Here is a 25,858-nt window from a genome sequence, read left to right on the forward strand (position 1 = left end):
GGTTGCATCCCAAGTGTGCAAACCATGTTGCGGTCGATTCCATTTAAGTTCCCTTCAATTCAGAAAGTAAACCAAATTCCACTTCTTAATTTTCCGGTATTGAAAAGCATTGAAAATAATTGGAATCAGAATCAGTGTGTTCTTCCTGAATACAGTTTGTTGCTGTGTATTTACTGACAAAATACAGTTTAGCTGTTAAAAAAAACCATAAAAAGTTGTGTTTACTATTTTCACTCCAACTCAATAGCCGGTAACTTGCTATAAAATAATAAGCACATCTAAAGTATCTATAAGTTGAAATGCAATTGCAAGTGAGGCATGCCAAGTTAATTTGCGGGACGGGCCAAAGCGTAGCCTACCCAAGTGCATTGCGATTGACGGTAAATATATAGCAAAACAACTTCTTCAGGCTGCAAGCCCGACATCGGGATCAATATGACAACAGCCTGTCCAAGTGCAGGGCGCGAAATTCAAAATCTATTTTTGTAAAATATTTAACTTTCACACATTAACAAGTCCAATACAGCATTTGAAAGATAAACATCTTGTCAATCCAGCCAACATGTCCGATTTTTTAAATGTTTTACAGAGAAAACACCACATATATTTATGTTAGCTCACCACCAAATAAAAAAGAGGACAGACATTTTTCACAGCACAAGTAGGATGAAGTAGCATGCACAAGCCAACCTAACTAACCTAAAACCAACCTAAATAACCTAGAAAAAACTACCTCAGATGACAGTCCTATAACATGTTACACAATAAATCTATGTTTTGTTCAAAAAAAATGCATATTTTAGCTATAAATCAGTTTTACATTACTGCTACCATCATAGCTACAGTAAGAAATCGCACGGGAGTAGCCAGAGAAAATACAGACACCAACGTCAACTACCTTATTACACATCAGAAAACATTTCAAAGAAATATATGGTGGATAGCTAATGAAAGAGAAAGATCTTGTGAATACAGACAATATTTCCGATTTCTGAAGTGTTTTACAGCGAAAACACAATATATCGTTATATTAGCTTACTACAATAGCTAACACACAGCAGCATTGATTCTAGTCAAACGCTAGCGATAGCACAGTTCGACAGATATATGAAAAAGCATCCCAAATTGGGTCCTTATCTTTGTTGATTTTCCATCAGAATGTTCTCCAAAGGGTCCTTTGTTCAGAACCGTGTTCATTTGGACCTAGAACGAACGATGTCCCTGTTGAATTAGCATGGCACACTGGCCATGCCGTGCTAACCTCTCCGTCTTGACAAAATTCTTGCGTCGCATCACGTCTAAAGTCCAGAATAAATTTCAATAATATAATTAAAGTATATTCAAAAAACATACTTTAGGATGAGATTGTGACATGTATCAAAGAAAATCGAAGCTGGAGGTTATATTCACCTATAACGAGTGTTTTCCAGGAGCGCAGTCCAGTTCCTACTTCACGCCCAGAAAAAAATATAAAGTGCGCACTTATCACTCAAAAATGTTCTTTTCAGTCCCTGACAGAGATAATCAAGTCATTTTTTCTCTCACTTCCGCATGACAACCAGGGGAAGATGTGTGACGTGTTTGTACAGTCCTAAGTGCCAAGGCCTTTTATAGAGAGTATCTTGAAGAGAGACATAGCTTCTTGGAAAAGTCACTTTTTACAGAAAATGGGCTGTAAAAAGAGTTATGTTTCACTTAGAGAAATAATTAAACCTGTTTTAGAAACTAGAAGGTGTTTTCTATCCAAAGGTAATAAATAATATGCATATTGTACGAGCAAGAATTGAGTACGAGGCCGTTTGAAATGGCCACCTCTTTCCACTGCTTATACTTACTGCTGATTTTTGAGCCATAAGAGGTTATTAATGCAGGAAGTATCCTATTACTGCTAGAAATTTATTGTAAAATGACAATAATTCACCACAAAATTAACAGCAATGTCCAACAGTGTAGTTTCATGTTATGACATGTTGAACCACATGATTTCACACGTAAAACACTTTACGTGACATTTCAGATGTGAAATCATGTGAAATGTGTTTTTGGAAAACTTTACGTGACATTTCACATGTGAAATCATGTGAAATGTGTTTTTGGAACACTTTACGTGGCATTTCACATGTGAAATCATGTGAAAATGTGTTTTTGGAACACTTTACGTGACATTTCACATGTGAAGTCATGTGAAAACGTGTTTTTAACACTTCCAATGTGACATTTCACATGTAAAATCATGTGAAACCACGTGGTTTTGGAACTCTTTGGAACACTTCATGTGTTATTGCTATTCAGCTACATGCTATTCAGCATACATGCTGATTCCTTTCAGCAAGGTTGTTTCCCCCCCTCTCTAAGGAGTGCTTTAATCATTCTTATTCTGAAGCCTGATAAATCCCCAACAAAATGTGAATGTTATAGACCGATTTCTCTTCTGAACTCAAACTCAATAAATATTGCTAAAGCCTTAGCCAGGAGATTGGATATAGTGTTCCCATATCTAACACACGAAGATCAAAATGGCTTTGTGAAAAACCGTCAAGGTTTTCACAATGTGAGGAGAGTACTAAACATAGTGCACACCTGATGCAGAGAAGTCATTCAATAGAGTTGAGTGGTCTTATTTATTTGAAGTGCTTAAGAGATTTGGGTTTGGGAACTACTTCTGTAAATACCGACCCCACTGCAGAAGTTGCCACAAACAACTTGATTTCACAACCTTTTAAGCTTTTTCGGACCATGAGACAAGGGTGTCCAACCAGTCCAGGACTCTTTCTTTTAGCTACAGAACCCTTTGCCATTGCAGTAAGGGCCCAACTGTCAATTAGTGGAATAAAAACATCCGATTTTGAACATTGAGTGGCCCTGTATGCCGATGATACCCTCTTATTCCTAACAGATCTAAAGAATTCTCTCTTCCCTCTCCATTTTAATTAATAACTTTGGTCAGTTTTTGGGGTTTAAAGTTAATAAAACCACATTTTCCATCCTTTTCCTCAACAAGCAAGAGAGACTGAATCCAGTTGTACAGCATCCATTTGTAAATACAGAACAAGGTTTCACATATCTTGGTATTAAAATCACACCATAAATTTGCTCCTTGAGTTCAACAAATTATGAAACCATAGTAACGAGTGGAGCAGAATCCATCAACAGATGGGCATCAAATCAAATTAAAATGTATTTGTCGCATGCGCCGAATACAACAGGTGTAGAACTTACCGTGAAATGCTTACTTAGAAGCCCTTAACCAACAATGCAGTTTAAAGAACATTTTGTGAAGAAAATATTTACTAAATAAAGTAGTCTTTTTAAAATATATTTTAAAGTAACACAATAAAATAACAATAGTGAGACTATATACAGGGTGTACCGGTACCGAGTCAATGTGCGGGGGTACAGGTTAGTCAAGATAATTTTACATGTATAGGGGTAAAGTGACTATGCATGGATAATAAACAGCGAGTAGCAGCAGTGTAAGAACAAAGGGGGGTCAATGGGGTGGCCATTTGATTAATTGTTCAGCAGTCTTATGGCTTGGGGGTAGAAGCTGTTAACTTCTTATGGCTGAAGGGGCAGTATTGAGTAGCTTGGATGAAAGGTGCCCATATCAAACGGCCTGCTCCTCAGTCATAGTTGCTAATATTTTCATATTATTATTAGTATTGGATAGAAAACACTCTAAAGTTTCTAAAACTGTTTGAATTATGTCTGTGAGATTAACAGAACTCATATTGGCAGGCAAAATCCTGAGTTGAAATCAAAACAGGAAGTCAGAAATCTGAGCTTGTATGTATTCACCAGAGTCCCTAAAGAAATCCCCTTGAGCTATGAATGATTGTGCACTGCCTAGGGGTTCCACTAGATGTCAACCATCAATAGAAATTATAATGAGACTTCTATGATGTTGTGGGAGAGAATGATAACAGAATCAGTCAGGTGTCCATCAAGCAGCCATTTTCTGATCATGCTTTTTCCTCGTGGAAGTCACTTGCGTTCCATGGCTCACGAAGACAAGAAGGAATACTCCGGTTGGAACTTTATTGAAGCTATATGTTAAAAACATCCTAATGATTGATTGTGTACTTAGTTTGAAATGTTTCTTCGACCGGTAATATCACTTTTTGAAGTTTTTGTCCGATATAACGCTGACCAGAATTAGCGTTTGGATATGTAAACCAGACGCGCTAACAAAAGAAGGTATTTGGACATAAATAACGGATTTTTTCGAACAAAACAAACATTTATTGTGGACCTGGGATTCCTGGTGTGCTTTCTGATGTAGATCATCAAAGGTAAGGGAATATTTATCATGTATTTTCGTGTTTATGTTGACGCCATCTTTGCAGCTGTGGTATTTTACTTTTGAGCGCCGTCTCAGATTATAGCATGGGTTTCTTTTTCCGTAAAGTTTTTTTGAAATCTGACACAGCGGTTGCATTAAGGAGAGGTATATCTATAATTCCATGTGTATAACTTGTATTATCATCTATATTTATGATGAGTATTTCGTTGAAACGATGTGGCTATGCAAAGTCACTTGATGTTTTTGGAACTAGTGAATCTAGTCGCCTCAATGTAAACTCAGATTTGTTGATATAAATATGAATTTAATCAAACAAAACATGCATGTATTGTGTAACATGAAGTCCTATGAGTGTCATCTGATGGAAATAATCGAAGGGTAGTGATTAATTTTATCTCTTTTCTGTTTTTTTGTGAAGCTACCTTTAGCTGGAAAAAATGGCTGTGATTATTGTGGTTTTGTGGTGACCTAACATAATCGTTTGTAGTGCTTTCGCTGAAAAGCCTATTTGAAATCGGACACTTTGGTAAGATTAACAACAAGATTACCTTTAAAATGATATAAGACACATGAATGTCTGAGGAATTTTAATTATGAGATTTCTGTTTTTTGAATTTGGCGCCCTGCACTTCGACTGGCTGTTTTCATATCGGTCCCGTTACTGGGACTTCAGCCATAAGAAGTTTTAAGGAGCCTTTTGGACCTAGACTTCTCGCTCCGGTATCACTTGCCGTGCGGTAGCAGAGAAAACAGTCTATGACTTGGGTGACTGGAGTCCTTGACAATTTTTGGGGCTTTCCTCTGACACCACCTAGTATATAGGTCCTGGATGGCAGAAAGCTTGGCTCCAGTGATGTACTGGGCCTTACACATTAACCTCTGTGGCCCCTTGAAGCTCCTCTCCCCTGTAACTATTCCCCAGGTTGTTGCTGTAAATGAGAATGTGTTCTCAGTCAACTTACCTGGTAAAATAAGGATTTACATTTTTAAATGAAGGTTGAAAATATGCTCTGAGTACACGTCCTGGTAATCCGTCTGGCCCAGAGGCCTTGTGAATGTTGGCCTGTTTAAATGTCTTGCTCACATCGGCTACAGAGAGTGTGATCACACAGTCGTCCGGAACAGCTGGTGGTCTCATGCATGCTTCAGTGTTGCTGGCCTCGAAGCGAGCATTAAAGGCATTTAGCCCGTCTGGTAGGCTTGCGTCACTGGGCAGCTTGCGGCTGGGTTTCCCTTTGTAGTCCATAATAGTTTGCAAGCCCTGCCACATCCGACAAGCGTCAGAGCCAGTGTAGTAGGATTCAATCTTAGTGCTGTATTGGTGCTTTGCCTGTTTGATGGTTCGTCTGGGGGCATAGTGGGATTTCTTCTTAGTGTCCAGATTAGTGCCCCGCTCCTTGAAAGTGGCAGCCATAGCCTTTTGCTCGGTGCTGATGTTGCCTGTAATCCATGGCTTCTGGTTAGGATATGTATGCACAGTACTGTGGGAACGACGTTGTCGATGCACTTATTGATGTTGCCGGTGACTGAGGTGGTATACTCCTCAATGCCATTGGATGGAATCCCGGAACATATTCCAGTCTGTGCTAGCAAAACAGTCCTGTAGTTTAGCATCCACTCCATCTGACCACTTCCGTAATGAGTGAGTCACTGGTACTTCCTGCTTTAGTTTTTTCTTGTAGGCAGGAATCAGGAGGATAGAATTATATTCAGATTTGCCAAATGGAGGGTGAGGGAGTGTTACAAGGAGTGGAACAGGGAAACCCAAGAGCAGACTCAGATGAGGGGACTGGGAAGCTCGGGAAAACAGGCACAACAGGATAACAGGATCTAAATAGTAACAAACGGCTAGAACAGTAGACTGACTGAGCAGAGATTACGATCTGGCAGTGTGGAAATGGCAGGGCTGAGTATTTGTAGAGGTCTTGATTATGGAACAGGTTGCAGCTGGTGGGGATCTGCTCTGACTCCAGCACAGCTGTCTCCGCCCACACAATCACACACACAGAGAGCGAGGGAGAGAGCACTGGAGGAGTGGTGGCAGGTCAAGGAGACACAGGATGAGCAGTAGAGGGCGTGGCAGGAGCAGACGTAACAGGGAGAGCTTTGTATGCATCTCTGTGTGTGGAGTGAAGGTAGTCTAGAGGTTTTTTTCCTCTGGTTGCACATGACATGCTGGTAGCAATTAGGTAAAATGTATTTAAGTTTGCCTGCATTAAAGTCCTCGGCCTCTGGATGAGCAGTTTCTTGTTTGCTTATGGCCTTATACAGCTCGTTGAGTGCGGTCTTAATGCCAGCTTCGGTTTGTGGTGGTTAATAGATGGCTAGGAAAAATAGATGAAAACTCTGTGTTTCTGTGTGGTCTACAGCTTATCATGAGGTACTCTATCTCAGACGAGCAATACCTTGAGACTACCTTAATATTAGACATATTGTGAAATAGATACACACCCCCACCCCTCGTCTTACCGGAAGTAGATGTTCTGTTCTGCCGATGCAATGATCCATGTTGTCATTAAGCCACGACTCGGTGAAACATAAGATGTTATAGTTTTTAATGTCCCATTGGTAGGAGAGTCTCGAACGGAGCTCATCCAGTTTATTCTCCAGTGATTGCACGTTGGCCAGTAGAACGGATGGTAAAGGCGGGTTACCCACTCACCGTCGAATTCTCATAAGGCAACTGTCAGGACCCGGTGCGAGAAACAGTCACTAATAATCGTCAGAACCCAGAAGATGAGGCAGACACAGCAGTGCTAGAGATGGTGGTTTAATTAAAGAACAAAATCTTCAGGCAAAGAAACTAAATCCACAATGTCCAAAAATAAAGCCAAGAGGCACAAAATGGAAATCCTCCAAAATACAAAAGAAACTCCACAAAGTGGTAAAAAACAGCAGGGAAAAACAAACCTCAAAAGACTACTCAAATAATACACAAGAACTAAACCAGAGAACCTCTGGAAAATCCAACAAGAGAAATATCTGTATAAAACAAGGCTTGGGCTGGGGCTGGGTGCTAACTTACAAACACTGAGCAAGGAACTGAGGAACACACAGGGTTTAAATACTAACAAGGGAACGACCCACAGGTGCAAACAATAATTAGAGCAAGAAAAAACAAAAGGTACAAAAAAGGTGCAATGGGGACATCTAGTGACCAAAACCCGAACAGTCTTGGCCAAAACCTGACAGAATCCCCCTCCTAGGAACGGCTCCTGACGTTCCTACCAGCCTTCTCAGGGTGGAGGGTCCTGAACTGACGAATGAGGTCAGGGTCCAGTATGTCCTTGGCAGGAACCCAGGAGCGCTCCTCGGGACCGTAGCCTTCCCAGTCCACCAGATACTGCCAGGACCGCTGCACCTGGCGGGAATCCAGTATCCGGTGGACGGTATAAGCCGACTGGCCACCGATGACACGGGGCGGAGGGGGAGGTCTGCCTGCCGGGATAAGGGGAGAAAAAACAACAGGTTTTAATAAAGAAATGTGAAATGTCGGATTGATCTTAAGGGATCTGGGTAAGTGCAGGCGAAAAGTAACGGGATTGACTCTCCTGGCAATCTTAAAGGGACCGATGAATCTCTGGGACAGCTTGCGAGACTCCACCCGTAGTGGTAAGTTCTTTGTTGAGAGCCATACTCTCTGGCCGGGGTACAGGGTAGGACCGGGACGGCGACGTCTGTTGGCTTGTCGTTGGTACTGCGGAGAGGAACGCAGAAGATTAAGACGTGCCTTCTTCCACGTAAGCCGACAGCGTCTGATGAACCTCGAGGCTGAAGGCACTCTGACTTCTGCCTCCTGGTCCGGGAACAATAGAGGAGCATAGCCAAACTGACACTCATTTGGGGATATACCAGTGGAGGAGGAGCACAAGGTGTTGTGCGCGTACTCGGCCCAAACAATGAAGGATGACCATGTGGACGGGTTGTTGGAAACCATACATCTGAGGGTGGTTTCCAGCTCCTGATTCATCCTCTCAGTTTGGCCATTGGACTCCGGATGGTACCCTGAAGATAAACTGGCCGTGGCCCCTATGAGTTGGCAGAAGGCCTTCCAAAACCTTGAGGCGAACTGGGGACCTCTGTCGGAAACCATATCTTGCGGAATGCCAAAGACTCGGAACACATGGTTAATCACCAACTCAGCTGTTTCCTTGGCAGAAGGTAATTTGGTCAAGGGAACAAACCTGGCCGCCTTAGAAAACCTGTCGATGATGACTAGGATCGTAGTATTACCATGGGACGGAGGAAGGCCAGTAATAAAGTCCAACGAGATATGGGACCAGGGTCGGTGGGGAATAGATAAAGGGTGAAGGAGTCCTTGAGGGCGGAGGTGAGAAGATTTGCCCTGGCAGCACACGGAACAGGCCTTGACGAAAGTGGCAACGTCGTCCTTTATGGTGGGCCACCAGAACTTACGCTGGATGAACTCCAAGGTGCGACCTACGCCCGGGTGACAGGTGAGGCGAGAGGAGTGCCCCCACAGAAGGACTTGGGACCTTGCTGCCTTGGGAACAAACAACCGATTGGCCGGACCTCCTCCAGGACCCGGTTCGATGGCTTGAGCTTGTTTCACGGTATCCTCCACTTGCCACGAGATCGGAGCCACGATCTTAGCGGCCGGAAGGACAGTCATGTCAGTATCTTCTCGAATGGCAGGAGAGTAGATTCGTGACAAGGCGTCCGGTTTGAGATTCTTCGACCCGGGTCTATAGGTGAGGATAAACTGAAATCGGCTGAAGAAAAGAGACCATCGAGCTTGTCTGGAGTTCAACCGCTTCGCCTGCTGGATATACTCCAGATTTTTGTGGTCCGTAAGCACTTGAAACGGTTGAGAAGCCCCCTCGAGCCAGTGTCTCCATTCCTTCAATGCCATCTTAACCGCTAGGAGTTCACGATCCCCCACATCGTAATTCCTCTCGGCCGGGGTAAGCCGGTGAGAGAAGAAGGCGCAAGGATGAAGCTTCTTGTCTTCACCCCTCTGAGACAGGACAGCTCCAACCCCAACCTCTGATGCGTCTACCTCCACCACAAAAGGTTCATCCGCCGTTGGTAGTGTCAGGATGGGAGCAGAGAGGATGCGCTGCTTGAGTCCTTGGAAGGCCGTCTCAGCCTCTCTTCCCCACAGAAACCTTGTGTTGCCACCCTTGGTTACAGCTGAGAGAGGGGCTGCCACCGAGCTGAAGTTCTTGATGAACTTGCGATAAAAGTTGGTGAAGCCCAGGAAACGCTGAACTTCCTTAACGGACTTGGGGGTGGGCCAATCCGCTACCGCCCCTACCTTCTTGGGGTCCATCTGGACTCGACCGGGTTCCACTATAAATCCCAGGAATTGTACTCGAGAGGAATGGAATTCACACTTTTCCGGCTTAACGTACAAATGGCTGTCTAGGAGGCGTTTGAGCACTTGTCTGACATGCTTAGTGTGTTCTTGAAGGGAGCTCGAAAAGATGAGGATGTCATCCAAGTAAACAAACACGAAGATGTTAAGCATATCCCTAAGCACATCGTTTATGAGCGCTTGGAACACAGCCGGGGCGTTGGTCAGGCCGAAGGGCATCACCGAGTATTCGTAGTGACCAGTAGGCGTGTTGAAAGCGGTCTTCCACTCGTCCCCGGGTTTGATCCGCACAAGATGGTATGCGTTCCGCAGGTCAAGCTTAGTGAAGACAACTGCTTCCTGGAGCAGCTCAAAGGCTGTGGCCATAAGGGGTAGCGGGTAGCGGTTACGGACGGTTATGGCATTGAGTCCCCGGTAGTCAATGCAAGGTCGTAATCCACCGTCTTTCTTGGCCACAAAGAAAAACCCTGCTCCCGCCGGCGAGGTAGATGGACGCATGAGGCCTGCTGCCAGAGCGTCCTTGATGTAGGTATCCATAGCAGCTCGTTCGGGAGGAGAAAGGGAAAAGATCCGACCCCTGGGAGGGCAGGTCCCCGGAAACAGGTCGATGGTGCAATCGTAAGGTCTATGGGGTGGTAGTTTGGTGGCCCTCTGTTTGCTAAATACCAGTTTGAGGTCATGGTAACACTCGGGAACTCGGGACAGGTCGATGGATTCTAGAGACTCGGAAGGGGAACTCTGGGAACTCGGGAAGATACAAGTGGCTTGGCACGTAGGACCCCACTGCTTGATAGTGCCCACAGACCAGTCGATGTGAGGGTTATGGCTGTGAACCCAGGGATAACCAAGGACGAGAGGGAACTCGGAACAGGAGATCAGATGAAAGTTCATCACTTCCTGGTGTTGGGAAACTGAAAGTCGCAAGGGGGTAGTGGCACGAGTGACAAGTCCAGATCCCAAAGGGCTTCTATCCAACGTAGTAACCCTTATGGGGTCACTTAGAGGTTCAGAAGGAACGCCATTCTCCTTCGCCCAGACCCCATCCATGAAGTTACCTGCGGCTCCAGAGTCTACCAAGGCTTGAAGAGAAAACTCGTGGTCGTCCCAGGAAAGGGTAACTGGAATGAGCAGGCGGGAGTTGGATGGATGGGAGGAGGTTATGTTTCCCGTTACAGTCCTCCCAGGCCTGCACGGGAGAGTGCGTTTCCCTGGAGCCCGGGACACGTGGAGCGGAAATGGCCCGGTTTGCCGCAATATAGACAGCATCGCTCCCTCATCCGGCGGTCTCTCTCAGCCTGGGAGATGCGTCCAACCTGCATGGGTTCTGGTGGAGTCAGCGAGGATAAAGGTGGAGACTCGGAGCTGGAACCGATAGGAGCTAGGGTGAGCGGTCTACGGTTGAGTTCTCTCTCTCTCAGACGCTGGTCTATGCGTGAAGCCAACTTGATAAGGGACTCGAGGTTGTCCGGTGGTTCCCGAGTGGCCAGTTCATCTTGGATGGTGTCAGAAAGACCCTTCAAAAAACACACTGTGAGCGCCTCGTCGTACCAGCCACTTGCTGCTGCCACAGTGCGGAACTGGATGGCATAGTCCGTCACGCTGCGCCGCCCTTGGCGGAGAGTCAGGAGCTGTTTGGCTGAGTCAGGGCCGTTGGTAGGACCTTGAAACACTCGCTTGAATTCTTCAGCAAAGGTAGAGTAGCTGGCACAGCAGGGACTTTGGGCATCCCACACAGCAGTAGCCCAGGCTAGGGCTTTTTCCGACAGCAGGGTGATGATATATGCTATCTTGGACCGGTCGGTGGGAAACGACGATGGTTGCAGCTCAAAGGAGAGAGAACATTGGGTGAAAAACCCCTTACAAACACTCGGATCCCCTGAGAACCGTTGGGGAGGCGGCAGACGAGGTTCAGCCAGGGGGTTAACTGCCAGGGGCACTTGAATCGGATGAACTGGAGCAGAAGCGGTTGCCGGGGAAAGTCGATCCGAAAACTGCTTTATGGAAGTCAGCATTTCTGACAGAAGTTGAGAATGTCTAGCCATTAAGGCCTCTTGCTGAACCAGAGCAGCTTCGTGGCGTTGGACAGTCCCCTCGTGGTGGGACAGCATGGAAAAAAAATCCTGGGTACTGGCTGCCTCTGGGTTCATTATAATGGCTCAGTGTTTCTGTCAGGACCCGGTGCGAGAAACAGTCACTAATAATCGTCAGAACCCAGAAGATGAGGCAGACACAGCAGTGCTAGAGATGGTGGTTTAATTAAAGAACAAAATCTTCAGGCAAAGAAACTAAATCCACAATGTCCAAAAATAAAGCCAAGAGGCACAAAATGGAAATCCTCCAAAATACAAAAGAAACTCCACAAAGTGGTAAAAAACAGCAGGGAAAAACAAACCTCAAAAGACTACTCAAATAATACACAAGAACTAAACCAGAGAACCTCTGGAAAATCCAACAAGAGAAATATCTGTATAAAACAAGGCTTGGGCTGGGGCTGGGTGCTAACTTACAAACACTGAGCAAGGAACTGAGGAACACACAGGGTTTAAATACTAACAAGGGAACGACCCACAGGTGCAAACAATAATTAGAGCAAGAAAAAACAAAAGGTACAAAAAAGGTGCAATGGGGACATCTAGTGACCAAAACCCGAACAGTCTTGGCCAAAACCTGACAGCAACCTGATCTGCGCCCCCTGTATTTTCTTCATGCGAATTAAAGGGATTTGGTCCTTGTCCGGGAGCAACATTATATCCTTCGCGTTAGACTCATTAAAGAAAAAATCTTTGTCCAGTTTGAGGTGAGTAATCGCTGTTCTAATTTCCAGAAGCTGTTTTCGGTCATAAGAGATAATAGTATCAACATTATGTACAGTACAAAATAAGTTACAAACCATGTGAAAAAACACAAAATAGCACAATTGTTTAGGAACCCGTAAAACGGCAACCTTCCCTTCCAGTGCCATTTTTCATAATCGCCTCTGTCTATAATTGGTAGAATAAATATCATTAAGATTGTAACGAGTACGCTGAGAGTCAGGAAGCAAGTACAGGGAGTGAGTGTTTTAGTAAATAGACAAAACAATAAACACGAAACACAAACAACGCACTGACATGAAACAGAGTCAATAACACTTGAGGAAAGAACCAAGGGGAGTGACAGATATAGGGAAGATAATCAAGGAGGTGATGGAGTTCAGGTGAGTGTCATGAGGCGCAGGTGCGCGAGACGATGGTGACAGGTGTGCGGGATAATCAGCAGCCTGAGAGGGAGTATACGAGACAAAGATTAATATTCTGGCCAAATTTCTTTATCTATTTCAATGAATTTCTCTGGCTCCACCACATAATTTCCCGCAAAGATCAGAAAGATACTCTCAAATGTTATCTGGAGTAACAGAAATCCAAGGCTTAGACTTTCTCTACTTTATTTGCCCTATGACAGAGGGAGGTTGCAACTTCCTAACCTACAATGGTATTACTGGGCTCCACAACTTAGGGCTACAATGTTTTGGTTCTCCAGGAAGCAATACTTACCCTAGGTGCAGACTGAAATGCTGTCCACAAAAGGCTTAACTTTGGATGGATATTTGTACTCTGCTACATTTAAGAAACTAAAGAAGAATACTACTAATCTCCAGTGGTGTAAAGACTTACGTAAAAATACTTTAAAGTACCACTTAAGTAGTTTTCTGGGGTATCTGTACTTTACTACTTATATTTTTGGCAACTTTTACTTTTACTTCACTACATTCCTAAAGAAAATAATGTACTTTTTACTCCATACATTTTCTCTGACACCCAAAAGTACTCGTTACATTTTGACAGGAAAATGGTCCAATTCACACACGTCAAGAGAACATCCCTGCTCATCCCTACTGCCTCTGATCTGGCGGACTCACTGAACACAAATGCTTTGTTGGTTGACCTCTGTCTATTTCAAGCTAGACATTCAATTGCTCTCCATTGGAAGTGTGTCAGTTCCCCCTCACTTGGTCATTGGTTATTTCGGTAATTGTTGATTGTCCTATTTGGAACTAATAAATATATATGTAAAAAAATAAATATATATATATACAGTACCCGTCAAAAGTTTGGACACACCTACTCCTTCAAGGGTTTTTCTTTATTTTTACTCTTTTCTACATTGTAGAATAATAGTGAAGACATCAAAACTGACTCATTTTCACAAGTGTAATTTCACAATATTCACTCCAACCAATATTTTTTTGATGTGTCTTTTAAATGTGGATCGATAGTACAATTATTAAGTCTATTTAAATGAACACCCAGGATCAGATGTTACTGGCGTATTGTCTATGAATTTCTTTTGGGATCATTTCTGCTGTAAATACAATGTTGTAATAAGCCTAATTTATTGTAAAACTTTATATTTCCCAAATGGGTTCATAACAGATTGATTTACTGTCATCTAACTGACACCCAAACAAGATTTGTGGACAATTCAATTGATTGTACCATCTGTCATAGTTATAGCCTTGTGTGTGCAAACACGTGTGTTCAAGCACTCTTGCACCTATGCATGTCTGTATGCTATAAATGTACCAGACAGACAGCTCTATCATGACGAGACTAGCACGTTTCCTCATCATGAATCAACAAAAAAAAACATGAATATCCAGTTCTATTGACTTTTGGAACATCCTGGCTTTATGAGATCTGCTAGCCGAAGTCAAACCACTTCCTGCTTCTCCTCTCCTTCAGTTAAGGTTTCCATTCATCTCTTCTGCTCTTTTAAAAGAATAGAGGAGAGAGAAAGAGAGAGAGAGAGAGTAGAACCATAGGGGAAGAGGCGAAGCGAGAAGATTTTCTCCACCCAAAATCTGTTCACGTGAGATAAGTGGTGATTTTTTTTTGTATGGAGGTCTATGAGAGTGTTTCAAATTATGTGTACCTTATTTGATCGAATTGAAGTTTCATAATGTTTAGGCTGTTACAAATGTACTGATATGCATGTGGCATTCTAGCAACTTTGATTAAAACAACTTATTTGTGTCTGTTGTTCACACACGTATCTCATTGGCTAGAATGGTCCCACCTGATCTCGCCTCCTCCCGCCTGCCTCCCATCTTTGAGGACATGTATTTCCGTTGTTAGAGCGGTCACTTGACTGTCTTGTCAATATAATAGATCATCTTTGGTAGAGACAGTGACCTGTGAGGAAGGCCTGTAGCTTCTGTCTCATTAGTTGACTGCCACACTGTGACACTGTGCCTCCCTGCCTGACACCCTCTAGTCCAGGTGTAGGCAACTTGATTCAGCCGCAGGCTGCAGTAGTCCTTATGAGGCGAAAAGACGGAGTGGAGCTGGTCATTTTGTGTTTTATTTGGTTAGTGTTTTATTTCACTGCTAAAGGTATCTGAGCACAGACAATAACAGCATACAGAGCGACCCCAACCCTGACCTGAGTTACCCTCTGACTTATGAGGAAGTAGAAAGCCCATCCCTTCATGACATGGTGCGTGGTTTCTACCGCTACACAGGTAGGGCAAACCTGACCTCTGACACCAGGAAGTACAAACAACCTTAATCACTGACAGGGGGTGCGGTTTGTTTTGCTACACCAGCAGCTCAACCCTGACTCTGTCCAGACATTGCTCACACACACTCAGACCCTTACACACACTGCAACTGAGGTGATAGTTGTTACTTGACAACTTGGATGTGTTTTATGCTGAGTAATTACTATGAATCTCTCAAAGCCAACCTCTATTAAATTACTTAATCTACTCACTCCTGGCTGTAAATACATTTACACCAGAGTAGTTACTATCACATGAAGTGATTTATTGACTACGTAGGTATAGTACTCAACAAATTAGTTGAGTTAGTTGAGTTAAATCACAAACACTGTCAAGGGAAAAAGAAACTTCACATGAAAATGTTCAAGTTCAATGCCGTCTTCATGACAGGGAATAGCAGCATCCTGTAAATAATGAACGCAGCTCGCAGGGTATCCTATAATGAGAATATATTTTCTAGCTGTTGACTTCATTAAACATACCGCAGCTTATCATCAACAGTTAATTAACATGCTGGAATCTGTTGAGTCCTCTAATTAAGGAGAAGATACTCCATGCTGACGCTTTACTGTTCAACTACTCAAAAACAATATTGAAGATACATGCTGTGTGTGACAATAACATACTCTCTGTTAGCTCTAATTGGCTAAAGCGCTGTGTGTTTATGAAAACCAGTGAGTGATTTCAGCTAGAAAAAAAGCAGAGGAGCCATGTGTGACTTTATGGGAGGTGGGCTGGAGAGACTCACCAGGTGTGAACAGCTCTCCTCTCCACGTGTGTGTGTGTGTGTGTGTGTGTGTGTGTGTGTGTGTGTGTGTGTGTGTGTGTGTGTGTGTGTGTGTGTGTGTGTGTGTGTGTGTGTGTGTGTGTGTGTGTGTTTGGCTGCATTTACACAGGCAGCCCAATTCAGATGTTTTACCATTAATTGGTATTTTGACCAATCAGATCAGCTGGTCAAAAAAACAATTAGTGTAAAAAAATCTGAATTGGGCTGCCTGTGTAAACACTTTGAATTTGAGGTCAAAGGTGAATATTTAGAATGGGCGAAGATCTTCGGGTCAAAAAGTTGCACAATACAACTACGGAAGCAATCAACAGTGTGTAGATACATGTTCCTACCTGTCCTTCAACAGTTCACTTTTTCTACTCTGCACCTGCACGTTACTGGATGTGTGTACACTACTTCAAACAAGAACATTTAGGATGGACCAAAAACATGTTGGTGGAGACATGCTATGTGTCCATATGAACAGATTGAAAGGTTATAATGAGTGGAAGCTTCAAGGTATACAGCTAATTAGTAGTGAGTGGCATTGAAAACATAATTCAAAGGTTTTCAACAAGATGGTTCTTTATTTAAGATAACAATTTTGCACCGACTTGTGAACGCATACGTGTCGCATTTAAGCATCTAGACCAGTGGTCACCAACCGGTCGAGCACGATCGACTGGTCGATCTCCAAGCAATTCCTAGTCGCTCACCAAACATTTCTGTAAATAAAACAACGATAAAGCCTTGCGTTTAATTTTTTTTATTAGTTTCAAGCTGTTGGCGGTAGGTGCATTTGATTTAGCAGACCTTCAGCAGCCCGCAGATGAGCTTCCCTGAGACGATTTCTGTAGAAATTCTTCGGTTGTACAAACACACAGTTTCATCAGATGTCCGGGTTGCTGGTCTCAGCCGATGCCACAGGTGAAGAAGCCGGATGTGGAGGTCCTGGTCTGGCGTGGTTACACTTGGTCTGCGGTTGTGAGGCCAGCTGGACGTACTGCCAAATTCTCTAAAATGACAGCGGCTTATGGTAGAGAAATTTAAATTAAATGATCTGGCAACAGCTCTGGTGGACATTCCTGACAATTGCATACTCCCTCAAAACGTGAGACATCTATGGTACTGTGCTGTGTGACAAAACTGCACATTTTAGAGTGGCCTTTTATTGTCCCCAGCACAATGTGCAATGCTCATGCTGTTTAATCCGCTTCTTGATATGCCACACCTGTCAGGTGGATGGATTGTCCTGGCAAAAGAGAAATGCTGACTAACAGCGATGTAAACAAATTTGTGCACAACATTTGAGAAAAATATGCTTTTTGTGCATATGGAACATTTCTGGGATCTTTTATTTCAGCTCATGAAACATGGGACCAACACTTAAGATGTTATGTTAATATTTTTATTCGTGATACTTGCCACCCACAGATGGTTTTCTTAGTTATTTATTTATTTTATCTTTGTGTCCAAACTCTCTGTGATCCTTTGTCCCCTTTCAGGACCTCAGCCTCCCGAATCCTCTGCCAAGGGTAATAATTATTTGCCAGTCGGCCAACAAACTATATTCTCCTTCTGCAATTAGAACGTCACACCAACACACAAAACAGTCATTGGAAGCCAGACTGTTGGAAGCCAGGAGGAGAAGAGAAGGCTGGAGTGATCTATTGAGAACTCGCCTCTCCTTTTCTGTAACATTTTGAGAAAGTCATGCATGCAAAGAAAAGCACTTCAGCAGAAAGTTAGTGTTTAGTAAGAATGTTTATTTAAAAATCAGTAGTTTAATACAGAAATAGTCATCTATAATATGGATTACCAGACAATCAGAACTTCAGTCAGGCTTTCATCTGATTTACCACTGATTCCAAAAATACAATATATTTTTTTCCCCATAAATGAAGTTATGCAAAGAAAATATACACTAGAAAAGCAAATATTGTACACTGACACAAAATAGAGAACAAGTCAATATCTGAAGGCATCGCACAAATTCCAAGAAATCAGTGAACGTTTTTAAGGCAATTTTGTACAGTTATTTTCATAGATTTTCTTTTTCCAAAACACTCAATTATAACAAAAAGAACTGGTGCATCTCATGTAAAACTGTACATGCAAACATAGTGCACCTTATAAGTAGATATGATGAGCATACAATATATTATTTGTATATCTTTAGTAAACAAAGATCACGTGTGTGAACTCACATGGTCTGTTAAACTCTGGCGGCAAGTACACACACACACACACACACACACACACACACACACACACACACACACACACACACACACACACACACACACACACACACACACACACACACACACACACACACACACACACACACACACACACACACACACACACACACACACACACACACACACACACACACGGCTTGGCAAGCAGATGGCAAGTGTTGTGGCACTAGCGAAGCAGTGAAAGAAAAGAATGATCCTTTCCATAGTAGGGTGAACTGAGAAAGCACTAAGAAATGACACAATGTCAGTAGTCCACGATGGTGACCATGGTCACAGCGGTATGTGTGTCTGTGTGTGGTCGTGTGTGTGTGCCTGTGTATATGCACGCGCACACGTGTGTGTCCACATTGTGTCAGTAGCCTGTGGGTGGTTAATGGGAGCCTATAACGATCTCTAGACTGTGACTCAAAGTCCTAATGATACCTCCTGCTCTGCTCTGCTACAAGCCCAGTGGGAGACTGCAGCACAGACTCAGACAAGCTGGGTTTCAAATAACACACTAGCTGTGCCCCACATAATGCATTTCTTTTGACAAGAGCCACGTAGTGCACTATATGGATTTCGCTAGGGTTTCATATGATACACAGACTCAAGACTAGCTACAACTACAGATGCAGGGAGCCGATTATGGAAGGCTTTCAAATTTGTGAGAAAAACACGATGACAGAAGACATTAGTGAAAGAAAAATACAGTTTGTGTCTACTGTATGTCTTTTTTTTAAACAAGGCAGAGTTTCTTATCAAATATATGTTGTGTAAAATGTATAGGTTAAAATGTATGGGTTAAAATGACAGACTGTCATGTTGAATATACTGAGTGAGGTTATTCTCTTTCTAGGCTAGCCAACATCTCTCTGTATAGGTTTGGCAATGTGTTGACTCAGGCATGTAGCACTAATGCCCGTACTCTTCTGACTACATCAGAGGGTTGACCTGTTTGTCTACTTCTGTCCAGGGTCGTTCCACCTCAAAAAACACAAGAAAGAGGATATATATTGGCATTTTCTCACTTCGTGTTCAGATCAATTATGTTATCAAAGATGATTTGGATATGAAGCACGAAAATGCTAATATAGGTACCATTGACTTGCATTGGATTTGTGCGACAAATGCTAAAAAGTTAGAATTCAAAACAGTGGCCAGGTAAACAAAACCAAAGAATGGGATGCTGTCGTACTTTGTCCATAGACTGCTTACAGGGTATGGAAACCAATATGTAATTTTGTAATTTGGGTGAACTATTCCTTTAACATTGACATAGAATGATGAAATGACATGGAACGACCCTCCAATGACATAACCCACTGGGCTGTATCCCCCTCTCCTCCTGCCATGCCAAATATTATTGGCTTGGAGTCGATCCTATTTAAGCATTAAAACACAGTCTATTGCACTCTGTGAGGCTGTGTCCACTGAGCTGTAGTGAGACAGGAGGAGGAATTACACAGAGAGAAACAGAGGAGTTGCTATGTGGTTGAATTGTGGCAAAGGGCATCGGTCTATCAGTAATGATATGGCAACAGACAGACAGGTAACAGACCAACAGTGGCACACACATGAAAATGGCAACAAATGGCAACAACTGCAAAACACATAAATGTGGTGTTGCAATGTCTGTTAAATTGATATTGATATGGGATATTGATATGTAACCAATAAGGTTATCAATTACACACCACCTCCAGCACTAGCTAATAGTTATATTATGATCATAATTATTAGTATTATTAATAATTAAAAGGCAGATGATGCAAACTCTAAGCCCATTAAGACAGCAGATTGAAGAGGATACCCTGGCTGTAAGAAGTAAGAAAGGGTTGACTGTGTATAATGGTTACGGGCGAGGAAAAACTCCTAGCCCTCAGTGGGTATTGTTAATTGGTATTATGGGATGAGAATTACAATATTTAGGAAGAACAGGTTGTCATGACAACCACCAGACACCATCATCTAGGGCCAACACACTCAGGGCTTAACATTACAACAATGAAATAATATTACATATTTATTGGCACTCAAAACAATAAAATGACCTTAACAAGGCAACTTAAAACAATCTACTTAAGAATATCAGCTTCCAAGGCAAACAAGCGGTTAAGAGCATTGGGTCAGTAACCGAAAGGTCGCTGGTTCGAATCCCCGAGCCGACTCGGTGAAAAATCTGTCGACGTGCCCTTGAGCAAGGCACTTAACCCTAATTGCTCCTGTAAGTCGCTCTGGATAAGAGTGTCTGATAAATGACTCAAATGTAATAATAACACAAAAGAACAAGAAACAAACAGAAGGAAAGCATTTGCGTTACTGTTTTTGACCGCTGGGCTTCTGCTGTTGCCTCAAAACTGGATCTGAGAGCAGGTGTTGTTATTTAAATGGATTGGAAGGGAATATGTTGTTGTTTGAGTCACTGTTGTTCTCGACACAGTGAGAAAACCCGTGGGCACTCGCAGCGTGGCTGGCACGGGCACCCTATCGCCAAGGCAGTTTAGAAAGGAGCAGAATGAGCTTCAACAACAGAGTTAAAAGTTAAAAACATGGAACCCCAAAGCCTGAGAGCAGTGACAGGCAGGGAAGTGTAGGACCACAATACATGCTCTGACGATACACTCATGCAAACGGACACATAGTATAGTACAGTACAATACAGTGGCTACTTGGACCTGCACTGTTGCAACCTCAACCTGACTCCCGTGGCAAAGACAACACGCTGCGAGATAAAGAGAGAGAATATCGATTGATATTCCAAAGTTTCATACTGAAAGAAGTACAAATATTATATAAAAGTGTCCAATGATAAAAATCATTATCATTAACATGTACTGTAAACATTGAGTGAGAGTTGGAAGAATAGAGAGACAGAGAGAGATAGAAAGAGACCAGAGATAGAGGGAGAGAGAAGGAAATATATTTCCAGTACAACAGTCAAGTGATTCCAGATCCAGAGACTATAGAACCTTTTCGCCACTCTGCTCCTGAAAAGGCCAGTCCCCAGGAAATTCCTATCCTCCTTTCATTCTTCCTTCCATCATTCAACCTTTCCTTAACTCTGTTATTCAATGCCAGATGAGCTGGGAAGACCAGACTCTGTCTATCTGTGTCCCAGAGAGAGTGTCTCTATTTGCCGATATACAGAAAGTCCAGACAGAGGAACGCTTGACAATGAAAGTAAACATGCCCGTATTGACTCCATCTGCCCGTTCCAAAGTAGAACCCTTTAGAACCGCTCAGTAAAAACATTCTGCCAGTCAGTCAGTCTCCATTAGTGCAATGAGAGAGAGCGAGAAAGCCAAGAAGGCCTCTCCTATCACTGAGTGAGTGATGGAGAGAGACAAAGAAATATTTGAAGAGGTGTTGTTTGGGACCAGGGGGCATCTCCGCACCCTTCAGATCTGCGTCTGCAGGGGGTGTCCTGGGGGGGTATTTAATGGGTGTCCATCGGGGCTCTGGACAGGGTACCCTGGGGGTGTGTAGGGAGGGGGTGCGGGCAAGGGCTTGATGCCTCTGGTCCTCATGTAGGAGAGGAACTGGTCAGGGATCTCAGCCAGGACATCCTTGGCTAGACGGGCCATACTCAGGATGTGGTTCCCTGTCCGGTCGATGTAGTCTCTGAACGGGACAAACTGGATGACAAGAGAAAGACAAAAACAGGGCTGGAATTAGTTACAGTACAGTTAATATACAGGTTTGTTTAGCTACTAAATGCTGAATCCTAACTGGAAAACAGACAGAGAGAAGAAATGGAGCTGGAGAAATATACTCTAATATATACTAAAAATTAGTATAGGCATTATATAGTAGGTGTTAGGCCATTATGTGTGAATTCTGCAAAATACTTTCAAAGACCTTTGAAAAACCTATGTTGAGACTTTTTGGACCCACAGTACAAGTAAAACATAAATGTATTCATAACAGTTGGCAAGTTTAGAGCGAGGTGAAATAGGCCTAGCTAATCAGCTATCAAAGCCTTTCGTTTCCCTCGTCTCTTGTTGTTATGTACAGTGCATTGCTAGCGAACGCTCAGTCTCTTTCATATCTGAACTAATGAGGCTGGGGGCAGAGACAGTTTTATCACAGAAGTGTCTTTCATAGGGGTCCTGCCTGTCTGTGTGTAGAGGCAGCTAACTATCCAGACTGACAGATTGTGAGGGCGTGAGTGGGCTAGAAAGAGCAGAACAGAGCTGAACGGACCTCCTAATGTGTGTGTGTGTGTATGTGTGTGTAGACCTCCTAGCCAGGTCCACAGCAGAGCAGCCTTGATGTTCTCTCTGTGTTAACAAGGCTCACTAATGAGCAGGGGGAGCGTAAAGATCTAGCCCTCTATCATATCATCCACACAGAGGGAGGTGAGGGAAGAGGGAAAGAGGAGGATGAAAAGGAGGAGGAGGAAGAGGGAGGGAAGTAAAGAGGGAGGAAGAGAGGAGCCCCTTCTGTTGTCCAACGGAGCAGGGGAAGCCCTGATAGGAAACGGTGCCTAATAGGCTATTATCATATAATGGTGGCTAACCATTTGGAATAGCATGGAGGCTAGCCATTTGGCACAATAGCATAGCATGGAGGCTAGCCACATCAGGGCTAATGTAGCATGGAGGCTAGCCACATCAGGGCTAATGTAGCATGGAGGCAAGCCACATCAGGGCTGGGGTAATGTCCTGTGGGCAGATTCTGTGTGTAGACAGGACTGAATGGGATGCGTCACAGGTTATTTGGATGTATCAGGATTTGGGCGAAGGCTGTGCTTAAACTTCTTCGACTCGAGTGCTTCGTGCATGTGCCCACACGGATAGGAAGGGGGTGGGGTAAGGGGGGGCTTTGGCTGAGAATTTCCTTTTGCGAGGGTGGAGACTTTCGATTTTGCCGAAACTCTCAATTTCTAACAAGTATGATCACAGAAGTTAATCAAGCAGCTGACCAAATTATGCAAGATTTTACTTCTGGGTTAACAGAGATTAGGAAACCCTCTGCGGGGTTTCTGTCCATCTGGCCTGATGAGGGAGAGCAGAGCAGGTGGGAAGGATCTGAACTCAGACCAGATGTCTGTCTGTCTAACGACACAGATGTTAACTCTAATGTATGAGCACTACTATCTGTGTAAATGTCTTTTTTTGGTTTTATGTATGATTCTGTTGATTCCCCCGTTCGGATTTCCTTCCCAATATGTTTTCTAGTACTTCTAGTCTCTAGATTATACTACTATTGATCATCATTATGTGCATAAAAACAGTATGTTGTAGCCTCTGTCCATAGCCCTGACTGTTCTGTGCTATGCAATCAATCAAATGTATTTTTATAAAGCCCTTTGTACAATAGCAGTAGTCACAAAGTGGAGTCAGATGGATGCAGATGGATGCAGATGGAAACAGTTTCTTTGTTTGTGAGGCATATTCTAATGCTCCCAAAACCCTACCTATTTGACTCCATGCATCTTGCAGCCTAGCAGTGGAACAAACAGAAGGAACACGGCGTACCTGAACAATGTCCCTCTCTGCATATCTTCCTCTCGACGAGATCCTCACTTCATCCCCGTCCAACTCGATCATCGCTGAGGAGAAACATGATACTGTAGTCATCATCTGCTCAGTGGAGTGTATATGTGTGTGTGTGTGTGTGTGTGTGTGTGTGTGTGTGTGTGTGTGTGTGTGTGTGTGTGTGTGTGTGTGTGTGTGCGTGTGTGCATGTGTGTGCGCATACGCACGTACGTACATTTGTGCATCTGTGTGTGTTTCTTACCATCAAATTCTGCTGGTCCCACCCCTACGATGATAATCGACATGGGAAGACACGATGCCTGGATAGGACACGAGGAAACAAAGTTGAGTCCCATATTCTCCCCATTATGTCTGTGACATAACGTTGAGTCTGTCACACAGTATAAATATTCATAGGATTCTGTCAGACAGTCTGAGAAATGTGTTTTATGAGTGATGTTGACCGAGAACCTATACAGCCTACAGCCTATACAATAAAGTTGATTCACCCCAAGCTGTGTCTATGTGTGTGTGTAAATATTCATGGCGTGTGTCTGTGAGATGTAGCATCTTCCTGAGGGCTGCGTGGGACAGGAACACCTCTCGGAAGTTGGGGACGAGAAAATAAATAAATAAATAAAAGTCCCTCAACTCACACTCCCCCAACACTTTAACGTGTGTGTGTGTTCGTGTGTGTACGTGTGTCCATAACCCCACCCCTGCTCTCTCCATCTTTATGAGTGATGAGTTAGTTTGACTGAGGTGTTACCCCAGGGCTGTAGAATGATGAATTAGTTTGACTGAGGTGTTACCCCAGGGCTGTAGAATGATAAGTTAGTTTGACTGAGGTGTTACCCCAGGACTGTAGAATGATGAGTTAGTTTGACTGAGATGTTACCCCAGGGCTGTAGAATGATGAGTTTTTCAGAATGTCTTGTTTACTTGTTAAGCTAGGAACTGATCCCAAGTCAGCCTTTACCTCTCCCTATATACAGTGGGGAGAACAAGTATTTGATACACTGCCGATTTTGCAGGTTTTCCTACTTACAAAGCATGTAGAGGTCTGTAATTTTTTATCATAGGTACACTTCAACTGTGAGAGACGGAATCTAAAACATAAATCCAGAAAATCACATTGCATGATTTTTAAGTAATTAATTAGCATTTTATTGCATGACATAAGTATTTGATCACCTACCAACCAGTAAGAATTCCGGCTCTCACAGACCTGTTAGTTTTTCTTTAAGAAGCCCTCCTGTTCTCCACTCATTACCTGTATTAACTGCACCTGTTTTAACTCGGTACCTGTATAAAAGACACCTGTCCACACACTCAATCAAACAGACTCCAACCTCTCCACAATGGCCAAGACCAGAGAGCTGTGTAAGGACATCAGGGTTAAAATTGTAGACCTGCACAAGGCTGGGATGGGCTACAGGACAATAGGCAAACAGCTTGGTGAGAAGGCAACAACTGTTGGCGCAATTATTAGAAAATGGAAGAAGTTCAAGATGACGGTCAATCACCCTTGGTCTGGGCTCCATGCAAGATCTCACCTCGTGGGGCATCAATGATCATGAGGAAGGTAAGGGATCAGCCCAGAACTACACGGCAGGACCTGGTCAATGACCTGAAGAGAGCTGGGACCACAGTCTCAAAGAAAACCATTAGTAACACACTACGCCGTCATGGATTAAAATCCTGCAGCGCACGCAAGGTCCCCCTGCTCAAGCCAGCGTATGTCCAGGCCCGTCTGAAGTTTGCCAATGACCATCTGGATGATCCAGAGGAGGAATGGGAGAAGGTCATGTGGTCTGATGAGACAAAAATAGAGCTTTTTGGTCTAAACTCCACTCGCCGTGTTTGGAGGAAGAAGAAGGATGAGTACAACCCCAAGAACACCATCCCAACCGTGAAGCATGGAGGTGGAAACATCATTCTTTGGGGATGCTTTTCTGCAAAGGGGACAGGACGACTGCACAGTATTAAGGGGAGGATGGATGGGGCCATGTATCGCGAGATCTTGGCCAACAACCTCCTTCCCTCAGTAAGAGCATTGAAGCTGGGTCGTGGCTGGGTCTTCCAGCATGAGTCACACAGTCAGGGCAACTAAGGAGTGGCTCCGTAAGAAGCATCTCAAGGTCCTGGAGTGGCCTAGCCAGTCTCCAGACCTGAACCCAATAGAA

The 25,858-nt window shown here is 43.5% G+C and overlaps 1 protein-coding gene and 1 long non-coding RNA gene across 2 annotated transcripts in view; both read right to left on the bottom strand.

Annotated features, from left to right (window-relative positions):
• Window positions 1-557: 557 nt before the first annotated feature.
• LOC139533417 (uncharacterized) lies at window positions 558-1,452 on the bottom strand. The gene is made up of 2 exons (XR_011666741.1): window positions 1,411-1,452; window positions 558-1,298 (listed from the first exon to the last, which is right to left on the bottom strand). It is a non-coding gene; the product is annotated as an uncharacterized lncRNA (long non-coding RNA).
• A 16,239-nt stretch (window positions 1,453-17,691) lies between these two features.
• The window catches only part of LOC139534124 (copine-8-like), a 124,730-nt gene continuing 116,563 nt past the window's right edge, over window positions 17,692-25,858 (bottom strand). Inside the window, exons 18-20 of the mRNA XM_071332915.1 lie at window positions 23,935-23,992; window positions 23,673-23,746; window positions 17,692-21,827 (exon numbers count right to left, since the gene is read on the bottom strand). Coding sequence (XP_071189016.1) covers window positions 21,591-21,827; window positions 23,673-23,746; window positions 23,935-23,992 — 369 coding nt within the window. The 3' untranslated portion in view covers window positions 17,692-21,590. The remainder of the gene's footprint in view (window positions 21,828-23,672; window positions 23,747-23,934; window positions 23,993-25,858) is intronic.

Source organism: Salvelinus alpinus, chromosome 11 (assembly GCF_045679555.1).
Source record: "Salvelinus alpinus chromosome 11, SLU_Salpinus.1, whole genome shotgun sequence".
Classification (NCBI taxonomy): Eukaryota; Metazoa; Chordata; class Actinopteri; order Salmoniformes; family Salmonidae; genus Salvelinus; species Salvelinus alpinus.